At 42.9% G+C, this 15,866-nt stretch overlaps 1 protein-coding gene across 1 annotated transcript; it reads left to right on the forward strand.

Moving 5' to 3' along the window:
* Nucleotides 1–2,348: 2,348 nt before the first annotated feature.
* Nucleotides 2,349–6,043, forward strand: LOC136548512 (probable E3 ubiquitin-protein ligase LUL2). The gene is made up of 3 exons (XM_066540010.1): nucleotides 2,349–3,236; nucleotides 4,801–5,302; nucleotides 5,615–6,043. The coding sequence occupies exons 1-3, from the start codon at nucleotides 2,707–2,709 to the stop codon at nucleotides 5,789–5,791; spliced, it is 1,209 nt and encodes a 402-aa protein (XP_066396107.1). The 5' UTR covers nucleotides 2,349–2,706; the 3' UTR covers nucleotides 5,792–6,043.
* The last annotated feature ends 9,823 nt before the right edge of the window (nucleotides 6,044–15,866 follow it).

Raw genomic sequence — 15,866 nt, forward strand, 5'->3', positions numbered from 1 at the left:
ATGACTTTTTAGCAACATGGTTAAAGGGGCTAGAGTGTTTGACTACTTTCTAGATGCTTCAGATTCCTCTCCTTAATGATTTATCTGTAAGTGATTATTCGGGACTTACAATACAACTGTGAGGGTCAAATGGCTCTGGCTTTAGCTCAGTACAAGGATATTTTCTAGCTTGTTATTGGTTATCTTTATGGCGCAAGAAGGGCTTGACGAATCCGATATAGTGTAGCCTCTGTCTTTGTGTATAGCCTGCGCGGAATGTGTCATTTAGAAGGGAAGCTCTATATCTGTTTGCCAATTAAAAACCTAGCGGGCCTAACTTGTTAGACGGACCTTTGAAAGGCTTCATAGTACACCCTATCTGCTCACCTTGGTAGTGTTTTGGGAACTTGCAACCTCCGGGCAAGTGGGAAACACAACTCACAGTGAAAGTGTACAACCTCTGCAGAGTGTAAAACTGGTATATCAGCCGTACTCACGGTCACGAGCGGCCTTGGAACCCTTATGGAATAGATGATCACTATTAATTAATTGTTTATGCTATTTATTATTCATGTTTACCTGATCATGTGTTTACATGGACTTGTGATAAATTTGTTGCTACTCAAATGCTAAAAATGACTCACTAAAAGCTAATGCAGTTAAACCAGTGTCTACCTTTTGAGTCTCATAAACCCATGTTATATTTGTTTAGTACAATATGCACTTATGTTTGCTTTACTTTTAAATTATTTGGATAAAAATTCTGGATGGGTATCAGATTGTTAGAGTTTGAAAAAGTTAGACTTGTGATCAACCAGTCAATTGTCCCTGTGAAATTAGAGTCTTCGCCTGATGAAGAACGGAGTGTCTTTCCGCTGTTTGCAGTCTAAGGTTATATCTTATGTAATAATACGTTAGAGTAAGCATTGTCTTTTGATATTACCCTTTATTTGTACTTATATGTAAGATTTGACTTCCCGAGCTCATGTATAGTGTGTATCTGGTTTTATCCTTAAGATCGGGTGATACAGTAGTACACTTGATGGTGCTATGCCTCTGCATGGTTAGAAATTGGATGAAACTTAGATGCTGCTAGCAATAAAATTTTGTTATTGTAAGCCTAAAAGGCAAACCTCGGATGACATGTGGTCAGTCGTAGCAACATTAACATATAGTTATTTAGAAATTTGTCCAGTCTTATGAAAACTCCGCTATATGCAAAGTCATGGTTTAGTTGTAAAAACCACCGTAGAAGTTTATCTTGTGCCTTAAGAAACTCTATTTTGCGTAACACGAACGGCCCTTGAACCTTATGAAATAGACGATCACTGTTAAGTAATTGTTTATCCTATTTATTATTCATGTTTACCTGATCATGTGTTTACATAGACTTGTGATAAATTTGTTGCTATTCAAATGCTAAAAGATGACTCACTAAAAGATAATGCAGTTAAACCAGTGTCTACCTTTTGAGCCTCGTAAACCCCATGTTATATTTGTTGAGTACAACATATACTTACGTTTACTTTACTTTTCAATTATTTGAATAAAAATTTCGGATGGGTACTAGATTGTTAGAGTTTGAAAAAGTTAGGCTTGATCAACCAATCAGTTATCCCTGTGAAATTACAGTCTTCGTCTGATGAAGAATGAAATGTCTTTCCGCTGTTTGCAGTCTAAGGTTATATCTTATGTAATAATAGTTATAGTAAGTATTGTCTTTTGGTATTACCCTTTATTTGTACTTATATGTGAGATTTAACTTTCTGAGCTCATATATGATGTGTATCTGATTTTATCTTTAAGATCGACGCTACAATAGTATACTTCATGGTGCTATGCCTCTGCATGGTTAGAAATTGGATGAAACTTAGACGCTGCTAGCAATAAAATTATGTTATTGTAAGCCTAAAAGGCAAACCTCGGATGACATGTGGTCAGTCGTAGCAACATTAACATATAGTTATTTAGAAATTTGTCCAGTCTTATGAAAACTCCGCTATATGCAAAGTCATGGTTTAGTTGTAAAAACCACACCCGTAGAAGTTTATCTTGTGCCTTAAGAAACTCCATTCTGCGTAATTCGCGCTTTGGTTACAATATTACACACGTGTTCTTAGAAGTTCATCCTATACCTCAGAGAAAAATCCATGTCTGTCTTAAGTCGCGCCGCGCTTCAGTCGGAGTATACAAGATCACACACACGCGGTCGATAGAATTTTTTGGCGTAAGTCGCGGATGCATGTAAAAAACAAGATGCATGTGGAGAAAATGATGAGGACCTCATGGTAATTATATTTTCTTTGCGTGTGCCAAACCTTAACCACCGGAAAAGCAACGGAGGACAGTGGTGGTGCTTTCCGCGCAACCCTCCATTATAACGCCCAAAATACACGCGGAAAAGCAAGAAGCGTGAGCACTTCCTTATCGTCTCCTCCTCCTTTCCTCCTCCGCAACCCCGATCGAATCGCTCGAACCATTCCCTGGTTTGTGCATCGATCTAGGCGCGAGGATCCAATTCCATCCCGCTTCCCTTTGAGCTTGTGATCCTCGGAGTCGGAGGAGTTCTTCGCGAGCCTTTTTTTTTTCTCCCCCGATTTCTTTTTGGCTTATTTGTGCGAGCTTTCTCAAGAGTAGAAGAGGCAGTCTGCAATTCCGATGCGCCCAGGCCTCAAGATCCAATTCTGAGGCCTTTCCCGAGCTATCCGCATCGATCTGCGCAAGAGGATGGGTAACGCGGGTAGCAACGGTGGAGGCGCCGCCGCTGGTCACCGCCGTCGGAGCTCCGGCCACGGCCACGGCCACCACCACCAGGCGCCGCCGCCTCCCCAGCCGCAGGAGACTGCGCCCAACCGCTACGTGTTCGCGGCCGCCACGCCGTACCCGCCCCAGTACCCTAACCCCAACCCGCCGCAGTACTACCCGCAGTACGGGAACTACTACCCGCCGCCACCGCCATCCGTGCCGGTGCCCCTTCCGGCGCCGTACGATCACCACCACAGGCCGCCCACCGCCGCCCCCGGCGAGTTCCCGCCCCCGCCCCCCGCTCACCCCCACCACTACCCCGGCTGGGCTGGGCGGTATCCCTCCTACGGTCCGCATCTGCCTATGCCGACGCCCTACGTTGAGCACCAGAAGGCCGTCACTATCCGCAACGACGTCAACCTTAAGAAGGAGACGCTTCGGATCGAGCCTGATGAAGAGTGCCCTGGCCACTTCCTCGTCGCCTTCACCTTTGATGCCACCGTCGCTGGCAGGTGATTATTCACTTATTCAGTCTCACTTAACATTAAACATATGTTGTATTCTATTTTGTATTTCTTGTATGCATCCCTGGTATCTACTTTGCTAGGACATGTGCGAAATTGCTGCAATCTATATTGTTTTGTTTTGTGTATTGATCTATATGGCTTTGCTTTGTGTATTGATGTTGATGATTTGAGGAATCAGCCTCTTGTGAAGGTGATGCTTTCAGTCCTTGAGGTTGGGGACCTGTTTTAGTTATCGTTGACCTTCGTTTATTTGTTGACTGAAAATTCAATTTGTAACTAATAAAAGAAACTAGAGAGAACTATACAAAGGGAGCACCATGTCCCCTCCTAGAGACCTGTTTTTTATGGAAGCATACAAGCCAACAATAAGTTCTCCATTATGCATTAACCTGTCACAGTATTGCCTTAATGTTTAGCTTCTCCTTTTTTCCCAATCCGAGTATCTATTTATCCTTGTTAGTAGATTAGCGCTAGCCCTTGCAAAGGACTCTGCAGTATGCTAGTTGCTAGCCCTAGCTACGACCTTCTGCATAAGTTCTTCGCTCTAGACCTGTAGGGTGATCATGTCTTGAAACTTGATTGGAGATATAACTCACTTTTCTTGGTAAAAAAAAATGAAATTTTGATGTCAATCGTCAAGTTTACACTAGACGTCCTGCTGTCAAATGAATTGTCAGCAGTTAACACTAGAGATTCTGTATGCCCTAATGTCTACCACTTTGCTTCTCGTGTATCATTTCCTGTTCATTGATTCTTAACTTGATTGGTCCTGCATTTAAATATTTCCTTCATTTCCAGGCATGTACTAAATACCTGAGCTTTCAACAGACTCAGTTGTTGTAGAGCAGCATTACTAGTTACTATAGGGTCAAAGCTATAAGCCTTGCTTTAGTATTAATTCTATTATTCCATAACCATTTTGGAACATTTTGAGCTGAACCGTTTTTGCAGCATGTCGGTTGTTTGTTAGAAGTTGGTACTTATTGTTGTTGCCACTTAGATGTTTTAATTTATCCTAAAGCTTACAGTGTAATGGGGTCCTAAATTTTTAATGGCAGAAGAATCTGTCATTTGTATTGATTGCAATATTTCTTGAATCATAGTTTTCATAATAATAGGAAGGGCGGGCCTGGTGCAAGCGGTAGAGTCTTACCGCCTGTGACCGGAAGGTCCCGGGTTCGAGTCGCGGTCTCCTCGCATTGCACAGGCGAGGGTAAGGCTTGTCACTGACACCCTTCCTCAGACCCCGCACAGAGCGGGAGCTCTCTGCACTGGGTACGCCCTTTTTTTTTTATAGTTTTCATAATAATAATGATCACAACTCCCTACTCAACTAACTTAACCCTTGGTTCAAACATAGTATACTTCTACATAGTTTTTGGTTGTAGGGCTTTGTGCTAAAAGCTGCACATCTATTTACTATATAGGAAATTCGTTTTACAGCATGAGACAAACCTTGCAGCTTGAATTTTTTATTACTAACAAAAGAAGTTCTATTCTTGCTGTTATGTAAGGTGACCAATTTTTTTTTGTTTGCTTCCTTGAACAGCATGACTGTTTACTTCTTCGCAAAGGAAGAGCTCAACTGCAATCTAACAGCAGTGAAAGAAGACCTAATTAAGCCCGTTACTGTTAGCTTCAAAGAGGGTCTTGGTCAAAAATTCAGGCAACCTTCAGGAACAGGAATTGACTTTTCAGTGTTTGAAGAATCAGATTTATTAAAGCAGGGGGACATGGATGTATACCCACTTGCAGTTAAAGCTGAAACAGCATTGTCTGTTGATCACCCACCAGAAGGGGATGACCAAAAGATGAAAACTCCCAACTCACAGATCACCCAGGCCGTGTTTGAAAAGAAAGAAAATGGGGATTATCAAGTAAGAGTTGTTTGCCAGATCCTTTGGGTCAATGGAACTAGGTATGAACTGCAAGAAATATATGGCATAGGGAACTCCATGGAAGGTGATGCTGATGCAAATGATCCAGGGAAGGAATGTGTTATTTGCCTCTCAGAGCCAAGGGATACTACTGTCCTCCCATGTAGGCATATGGTAAGTCTGCTGGCAATCTATTCAAGGACTGCACTTTTTTTTTAGAAGCTAGCGGTCAATTGTTGAAGTAACATGGTATAAGTTTTCATTATTTGACTGTATTCCAGATTAAACACAGAGTTATCTTTTGATAATATATGCTTCCCAGATTCCCAACTGTATGATCTACAGTATTCCATATTAGGAATATTGGTCCAGAAAAGTGGGCAGTACCATACTGATGTCTAAGCAACTTCCATTTTCTCAAAACTGATTAGTGTTGCATTAGCATATGTGCTAAACCCTGACAATTTATTTCTGTCTTTACTGCAGTGCATGTGCAGTGAATGCGCCAAGGTCCTGAGGTACCAGACCACTCGGTGCCCCATCTGCAGGCAGCCTGTTGAGCGTCTCCTGGAGATCAAAGTGAACAACAAATCTGAAGATCAGCAGCAGACGCCCCAATCGCCACCGCTCCCAGCCCCAGCTCCGCAGCAGGAAGAGGTGTAGCCGTGATCAAACTCGGTTCTGAGACATTATATGGCTCTAGTTTGCGGCCTTCGAGGCCTTTCCCTAAAGGTTTGTTCTCTCATCTGAGCAACGGGGAATGTAACCGGTACTTTACCTTTAGCCTATGTAAGCCTCTGGCATCGCATGGCTTTGCCGACCTCTGCTGTACCTGCCTATCTGGAGGTCGGAGACCAAGATGCCAAGGAGAGTGTGTACCATATATATATCATGCATGCGTGTGCCATGGCTACCTGAAGAAGCGTAGCGAGGAGGATTCCTCATGCCTGGTTGACTTCCTCCAAGAAGGTGGTCTCTTGAATTTGTACAAAAAATGACTGTATTTCACCTTGATTCCATACCTTCTCTGTTATGCCGTGAAAAGTCAATGAGTATTTTACTTGTGCGCGAGTTAAAACATTCCAAGTGCGTGCAATAGCTCGCCTGGTCGTGAGAGATTTGTGTGGCAAAACCGCCAAGTCCTTTCAGCTGTGCGCAATCTTGTGTGGATCTGTTGTCAAACTAGGGTTGTGAATTTGTGATAGACGGTGGATATTATTAGTAATATCCATGCTGGGGGACTACAAATGACGGCCCGTCTGGATTCAAAAAAATCCTTTTGTTGATAACTTGGCTCGACTGCACCAAATCGTGTGTCCCCATCTCCAAAGATGCTCCAAATCATGCTGGGGGACTACAGGACGTCGTTGTATCATGCTGGGGGACTACAGGACGTCTTTGTAGATGTTGGGAGCCTTGTAGTGGCAGTAGGTGCGGTACCCATTACGCCATGTGCTACTAATGGGATGGTGACAGGGCACGAGGACTTGGAAAATTTTAGATACCTGATGATGTGTCCAAAGAAAATTGAGAAAATTCCTTCAATGCCATTGGTGGAAATTAGTATCACTTTCATCGAATTGCATTTTTATATCTCTTATTATGTGCCATTTTACAGCAGTTAGTTGATGACAGAAAATCAGAAATGATAATTTATCCTTGCTATCATGACAAGCATATACTCAGACTCGATTACTCGAATAGATATCCCATCGCGGGGGCCGAGAGCGATGAGCCGATGACGAAACCGCCACGCGCAGGGTCTCGTCCTGCGTGGTGTGCGCACGTCTGCGTCGCCAAGAACCTCGGCGTGTACAGCCGCGGCCCGGTCACAAACAGTTCTGTGACGCCTGCAAGCGACTGCCGAGGCGCGGAGCGCATGCACGCCGTACGGCGCCGCCACATGCCCGAAGCCCGACCACGGCCTCCATGAGACAAGACGTACTGTACGTGCCCCTACAGCGTCCACCCCCGGCAGCGAGTGGAGATCGACGAAATCTACACCAAAATTTGCCGTGAATCGTGATTCGTGACACGGTGTCCCTGAGCATGCAGCTCCGCCATGGCGTTGCTCCCCAACGCGCCTCGGTCGCGCTCAACCAGAACGCATTCGCTCTCCTCGGGCTGTTGGCTAGTTGTGCGTCGTCGAAGCGCGCGGCGGCTGGCGAATCGAAGGTCGGCCTGGAGCTAGCAGCGCAGCATGCTCGGCGCGCACGACACGACCCACTTGGGGTTGCGCACGGAGACGGCGAGGGACGCATCCCTGGCCCGCACGGACAAGGCACATGTGCACCACACAGCCGAAAATCAGACTGTTCGCTCAATCCTAAACGATCTGAAGGTAACAAAGCTATGTCCGTGTCCAGATGGTCCCCTGTTCTACTAATCTCTATCTACAACTAAAAAGACTGAGATATTATCGTGTCTCTATCTATGTCTATACAACTAAAAAGACTGGGGTGTTGTTTAGTTGCACTTCATTTTGTAAAATTTTTCAAGATTTTTCGTCACATCAAATTTTTGGACGCATGCATGAAGCATTAAATATAAATGAAAAATAAAACTAATTACACAGTTTAGACGAAATTCACAAGACAAATCTTTTAAGTCTAATTAGACTATGATTAGACACTAATTGTCAAATAACAACGAAAGTGCTACGGTACCATTTTCCAAAAATTTTCGCAAACTAAGCAAGGCCTGGGATGTTACCGTCACCATAATTAATCGGACTGCCTCCTCCTAAATCCTAATCGCATCGCCTAGGAAAAAATCGGAGCGCTAGACCGCTTTCGCGCTGCCTCCGGTCCGGAGAAAGCCCGCGCACGACGCCTCCCAAGATCTTTCCCTTCTATCGCGCGCTGCCTAGGCATCGGCAGAACCGACGCCCGCGCACGACGCCTGCCTCGCCACGATCCCCACCGCCGTTGGACACAAAGAGGCCTCCGCCGCTGCCGCGAAGCGCCGTTTCTACGGACGCCGACCTTCCGACACCGCGATCTTGGGCGCATCCCCGACGCCCGCACCCAAGGCGAAGCCTCCGGCGACTCCGCTGCGGCTGCCACCGCCGCCTCCTGGTCTGGCCCCGGCGTCTCATCCCGCGACGCCTCCCCCGACCTACTCTCCGGCGCCCTCCCCGGCGCCCTCCGGTGCTACAGGTTGCGGATGCCCGCGTACGCCGTGCCCGTGTTCGACGGCGCGCATGTGTACCTCATGCTGGAGCTCATCCTCGCGTCCGCCGCGGAGCTGGAGCCACAGTTGGACCGACTGTCAACGTTCTGGGCGTCGTTAATCTAGGTGAGTCTCGTCGCCATTGCCCTCTCGTTTCAAGCCAATAATGCCTGTGTTTGTGGTATAGGTCGATCCATCAACAATAGCGATGCACCTTGATCCTGAATGAAGTTCATAGAAAACACATTGATGTGGAAAGCATCTTGATCCTGTTTTTTTTTTGTCAAATCTTGGGTGGACAATCGACTTGTGAGGTTCGTTAGATCATATTGCTGCTAATAAAATTTTGATCAATCCATATAAATGGGGGAATTTGAAAAACCATTAAAATGGGCCGGACTACGTCAGTTTGCTGCATATTACATTGCTACTAATAACTGAGGACTAGGCTTCCCGCATGCAACAATCCAGTTCTGCAATGGACTTACCACAAACATATCTTGAGTTATTTTCCTAAAAAATTGTCCATGCATCTTCTTTCTCTTGAAGGCTTCCGATATGTAGCAATTTCAATGACAGATAGATACTCATGTGTGGTTTGTCAGACTATGTTGTTTGTTAGAGTTCAGAAAATTCAGATGTGCATCACCTACAGAGATTTAAGAGGTAGTCACTATCAAATATTCATATTTCACATCTAAATTAATAGGTTGAGGAGTCCGTTTATTGAAAACAATGGGCAACGTTTAAAATCGATACTTCTCAATCTAATTCTGATTCAACGGAGTCCTTTGCAGGTGACAAATAAAAGGCGTGATTCCCATTTCATTTTGTCTCCTCCCATATTTTTGAGCTACTCAGTCTCAGTGGTCCTTATTTTTTCGTAAGTATTTTTGTTTGAAGGTTGGCTGGCTTGTTGATGAACTCCTCTGCACCTGCCCTTGCTGACATGCATGTGACCCACGCCAAACATCAGGCTAGCCAAATACACAAAGGAATATAACAATTGAACTTTAGTGTGAATATTAAATTATTTTTGCACCCTCTTATAGTTAGCCATTGGTATAAGAAAAAAACTGATTAGCAGTAGATAGTAAAAATAAATTGCTGGATATGATGTTAAGTGTTAACAAACTTTCAGGTACATTTCAGGTCCATTGACAACCTTGATATGAGCAGGTATACACCTGCTACAGTATGCCATCAAACTTTAACTATATTTCAAATCCATTGACAGCCTTGATAAGAGCAGGTATACACCTGGAGCAGCGCAAATTTGAGTTGTGGCTCCAACTGACTACTGTTGATGGTTTGCCTTCACGGCCTCTGCCCTTTTGTGTTGCTGCTTGTAGGCAGTGGGATCAAATAAATCAAAGTTTTTTCTTAACTTATATATGCGGATCATCCACTCTGTTTTCAGATCATGAAGTTTCTGCTATTCCTTGTAAAATATACGGGCTTTCTAATGTCAATTAGTTCCCCCGGTTCTGATTTAGTGATACATATATTTTACTGTTTACAATATTATAAGGATTTTAATTGCTTATTAACTGCTCTTGTGGACATCATCTAGTGGTATGTTTATGCCTCGATCCAAGTTGGGAAAGCGACTCCAGGACTCGACGAAGAAGTACTAGGTCCTTAGCCTCAAGCCCTCAACTATGCGTAGAAGGTTCTTTCAGCCCACCTAGCATCAATTTCATTTCTCCTTTGTCGTCATCCAAGAAATTTCTCTGTCCTGATGTAAGCTTGTGTTGGTACTTACTGGAGCCAGTGATCTTGTCCTATAGGTAGTGAGTGCTCTGAACGCATGCTCTACCTAAGTAATGGGATTCAAGGGTACATCCTATGCTAGGAAGGTGGAGGTCGAGCCCAAGGCGAAGCAGCCGTGCAGGTCACTATCATCTTTGTTCGTTCAATCTGCTAATGCCAATAATGTTTGTCATAGGTGGATTCGTGACTTGTATAGTTTTATACAACTATTTTCTTGTTGATGAGATTGTAATTGTCATTTAGGTTATGGTACAAAAATTTAGTGGATGAAATGATGAACTCTTGGTTTCAGTGAATTGGGTTGTGTCACTTCATTCCAAATTGTAAATTGGTTTGGATTTTCTATCTAGAGATGATGTATATCGAGATGCATAGCAAAAGTTATTTACATTAGAACAACTTGCAACTTGGAATGAAGGGAGTATATTGCAATGCAGTTCTATACTACCTCTGTTGAAGTTGAAGGTTGATTTGAAAGGTTTGCAGTTCACAAAGATGATAGTCTCCACTGCGATCTAAACGGCTTGGGTGGGCATGGTAGACTTTTAGCTGAAGTGAACTATAAGCTGTGCTTGTAAGTCATTTGACCATACAAAATATTTCGGTTACCATATGCCTGTGCTTAAATCAAAATCATGATACACACAAGACATTTCTTTTATATGTTATTAGCTGAAAATACATAGGATTATATGGATTTTGAAACCCGTAGCAACACAAGGGCACTCACCTAGTGATATATACAAAAGGATTACTTCTTTGGCTTGTTTGGTTGATTTTTTTTTCTCCTCTCAAAATGAAATAAAAGTCAGCGGAATCCCTACTTTTTACTTCATGCATTGTAGCAACTTGACAAAATCGTTTAGACACGTGCTAAACAAGGCCTTTTAACTGGGCACTTGCTGCTATACTGAACTAGCGTACTTTTGGACCGGTTTGGCAGTACTCCAAACCATTCTCACGGTATAAGGGCACCCGCAATGGAGCTAGCTCTAAGTATTTTTTCATATTTTAATAGAAGAGAGAGAAAAGCTAGCTCTTGGGCAAGAGCTAGGCCTATTAACATAATCCAAAATCATGTGAGTGTGTTAAGTGGGCCTAATTTACTATAAGTCATTGCTAAAAGCTATCACTATTGAAGAGGTTAGCTTAGAGCTAGTAACTGACTTATACCATTACGGCTGCCCTAAGAGAGCCTGTTCGCTGGTTGGTTTCTGGACTGATAAACCCGGCTGGTGCTAGTTTGTTATGAGAGGAAGGTACAACTCCCCTTACAATCACCGGAGATAGCCACGAACAATCACCGACTCGTGCCAATCCTCCACCACTGCTCCAACCGTCTAGGTGGTGGCAACCACCAAGAGAAACAAGCGAAATCCGCAGCGCAACACGAATGCCAAGTGCCTCTAGATGCAATCACTCAAGCAATGCACTTGGATTCTCTTCCAATCTCACAATGATGAAGATGAGTGGGAGGTGTTTGGTTAACCTCACAAGGTTGCTATGTCAATGAAAATGTACAAGAGAGTGAGCTTGAGCCGGCTATGGAGCTTAAATAGAAGCCCCCACGAAATAGAGTCGTTGTACCCCTTCACTAGGCACTGATTGGGCTGACCGGACGCTCCGGCCGAACTGACCGGGCGCTGGTCCTCAGTGTCCGGTCGCCCAATGGCGGCCACGTGTCACCTGCGTTCAACTATGAACGATTGATCTCAACGGTCGAAATATTGACCGGACGCTCCGACAGAGCTGACCGAACGCTGGACCCACAGCGTCTGGTTGTTTCCAGTAAGGGTCCAAATCCTATTTTTGCCGACCGGACGCGTCCGGTTATGCTTGATCGGACACAGCCCAGCGTTCGGTGCTTAACCCTAACCATTTTGCCATCTGACAGCTCGATCAGACGCAGCCTTTCAGCGTCCGGTCGCTGAGTGACCCAGCGTCCGATCAGTAGACCGACGCCAGCATTATTGCGACCAACTCCATTTCACCTCTAACTTCTTCACCCTTGATCAAATGTGCCAACCACCAAGTGTATCACCTTATGCACATGTGTTAGCATATTTTCACAAATACTTTCAAGGGTGTTAGCACTTCTCTAGATCCTAAATGCATATGCAATGAATTAGAGCATCTAGTGGCACTTTGATAACCGCATTTCGATACGAGTTTCACTCCTCTTAATAGTACGACTATCTATCCTAAATGTGATCACACTCACTAAGTGTCTCGATCACTAAAACAAAATGGCTCCTACATTTTTATACCTTTGCCTTGAGCCTTTTATTTTTCTCTTTCTTCTTTTCCAAGTTTAAGTATTTGATCATCACCATGCCATCACCATTGTCATGATCTTTACCATTGCTTCATCACTTGGAGTAGTGCTACCTATCTCATAATCACTTTGATAAACTAGGTTAGCACTTAGGGTTTCATCAATTAACCAAAACCAAACTAGAGCTTTCAATCTTCCCCTTTTTGGTAATTGATGACAACCCTTTCACAAAGATATGAATTGTAATTTAATTGAATCCATGTTGCTTGCCCAAGCATATTTACCATGTGTAAAAGGATATGGACAAGTTTCATGAACTCCAAATGGTAGCAATTGCTCCCCCTACATATGTGCTAAGAGTTTGGATTGAAGCTTGCACATATGCTTAGATAGGAAATATCGGAGACAATTTCTACCATATGATGCTAAGGTATAAGAGATGGACCTTTAAAGCGTGATACCAATCGGAGTGCACCAATATACCATCCTTAGCACCATTAGTAACTAGATATCCACAAAAAACTAGGATACCCTATGAGATCAATATTAAAAGCAAGGGTCTAGTTTCAATAGAATGAACATAGGTCTAGTTACTTTGGCTAGAAACCACTTGATAGCTAGATACCACTTGTAAATATATGGGAATGAAATCATTAGATGACCTATGCATGCTAGATTTTCATTTTATCATTCAAATCTACACTTAGCATACACCACACAAGCATGGATCTCGAATTTTTTTTAAAACTTATGCCATGCAAGCAAACATATGAAATGCACATTCAAATTTACCATACAAGTTCATGAGCTTGCTCCCCCTATTTGTATGCTCAAAATTTTAATTGATCCCCTTCTTTTGTCATATTTTATCTCTCCCCCTTTGTTTCTTTGTTGTCTTTTCACTATCTTTGTACACTATTTCTCCCCCTTTGTCATCAATGACCACAAAGGCTTAAAGTATAGATAGGGTAGGATTATCAAAGTCAACAATTAGCACAAAAGATGACCTCAAATTATAGATATGTTGGGGTGAAACCATGTGAAATGAGGATCATTTTCCTAATTTGGTTCAATCTAGATTAATTGCAAAAGATATTTAACTCGGTTTGATCCAAGGACAAGCTTCTTCACACCTCCAAAATAAGGGTTATCTTGTACCATGTTGAGTTAAACACTTATAGCTTATGTTCTAGACCAAACACTATGTTTACAAGCCCACAAACATGTCATATGCTACCACTAGATCATTTTAAACATACAAACAATAGTGGTACCATACAAGTATCAAATTCATTTGATTTTCATGAATGGGCCTATTCAAATGTGAAATATGTCTAGATGCACTAATCATGTCCTTAGCAAGGATGTATGCCATGCCAATCAACTTTTACCTTGGATTGCTCGAAGGAGAGGCATGCCATATAATGGGGGGTGCATCAACACATATTGGAGAAGTCAAGTATGTTCAATTCATTCCTTAACTTGCAAAACCTCTTCTCATCAAGTGGTTTGGTGAATATGTTGGCAAGTTGATCTTTGGTGCCCACACTCTCAATGCAAATATCCCCTTTTTGTTGGTGATCTCTTATGAAATGATGGCGGACATCAATATGCTTTGTTCTTGAGTGTTGAACCGGGTTGTTGGTGAGCTTGACGGCACTTTCATTGTCACATAGCAATGGCACTTGCTTGAACTTGATTCCAAAGTCACTCAAGGTAGCCTTCATCCAAAGTAATTGAGCACAACAACTACCGGCCGAAATGTACTCCGCTTCGGCGGTTGAAAGTGCTACACTATTTTGCTTCTTTGATGACCAAGACACAAGTGATCTTCCTAATAGTTGACATGTGCCCGATGTGCTCTTTCTCTCAACTTTGCATCCCGCATAATCGGAGTCCGAATATCCAATCAACTCAAATCTTGCTCCTTTGGAATACCATAATCCAACATGTTGTGTATGCTTCAAGTACCTCAATATTCTCTTTGTAGCCTTCAAATGACTTTCTCTTGGTGAGGCTTGAAATCTAGCACACATGCATACGCTAAACATCACATCCGGCCTTGATGCGGTCACATAGAGTAGACTTCCAATCATAGACCGATATATCTTTTGATCCACCATGTTGCCACTAGCATCACTATCCAAGCTTCCACTTGTCCCCATTGGTGTACTAATAGCTTTACTTTCCTCCATTTCAAACTTCTTGAGCATATCCTTGAGATACTTGCCTTGACTCACAAATGTGCCATTCTTCATTTGCTTTATTTGAAGACCAAGGAAGTAACTAAGCTCTACAATCATGGACATCTCAAACTCATTTGCCATCATCTTGCCAAACTCCTCACAAAATTCTTGATTTATTGACCCAAAGATGATATCATCAACATAGATTTGCATTACAAACAAGTCATTTCTAAGCTTCTTGGTGAAGAAAGTGGTGTCAACCTTTCCTATCTTGAACCCCTTAGAGAGTAGGAAATCCCTCAATCTCTCATACCATGCTCTAGGTGCTTGTTTCAATCCATACAAAGCCTTTCTCAACTTGTACACATGGTTGGGTTTCTTTTCATCCTCAAAACCGGGAGGTTGCTCAACATACACAAGCTCATTGATGTACCCATTGAGAAATGCACTTTTCACATTCATTTGGTACAACTTGATATTGTGGGCACAAGCATAGGCTAACAAGATCCTAATTGCTTCCAATCTTGCAACCGGGGCATATGTTTCTCCAAAGTCAAGACCTTCAACTTGAGTGTAACCTTGAGCCACTAATCTTGCTTTGTTCCTTATTACTATCCCATCTTGATCTTGCTTATTCCGAAAGACCCACTTGGTTCCTATCACATTATGATCCTTAGGCCTCTCAACTAACTCCCATACTTGGTTTCTTGTGAAGTTGTTTAGCTCTTCATGCATGGCATTGACCCAATCAACATCATTCAAAGCTTCATCTATCTTTTTAGGTTCAATGGATGACACAAATGAGAAGTGCTCACAAAATGAAGCCAATCTTGATCTTGTTTGCACACCACTTGAAATATCACCAATGACAGTGTCCATTGGATGATCTCTTGCAACATTGGTTGGTTGGAGCACTTGCACTTGATTGTTTGCATTTGATTGATCACTTGGTTGAGATGATGAACTAGCCACTTGTTGTTGATCTTGCACATTGCCATTACTAGTGCTTGCTTGGATTTGATCATGAGAACCACTAGCTTGCACATTTGAGTTGGAGAGTACTTGATTCTTGTCATCTTCAACATCAATCACCTCTCTAGGCCTTATCTCACCAATGTCCATGTTTCTCATTGCCTTGATCAATTGAGTGCCTTTTACATCATCTAGGTTCTCATCTTCCTCTTGGGAACCATTTGTTTCATCAAACTCCACATCATGAACCTCCTCAAGAGTATCACTAGCCAAATTTCAAACTCTATAAGCCTTGCTAGTAGTGGAGTAACCAAGCAAGAAACCTTCATCACATTTCTTTTCAAACTTGCTCAATCTAGTG

This window comes from Miscanthus floridulus, chromosome 1, assembly GCF_019320115.1.
Source record: "Miscanthus floridulus cultivar M001 chromosome 1, ASM1932011v1, whole genome shotgun sequence".
In the NCBI taxonomy this organism is placed as follows: Eukaryota; Viridiplantae; Streptophyta; class Magnoliopsida; order Poales; family Poaceae; genus Miscanthus; species Miscanthus floridulus.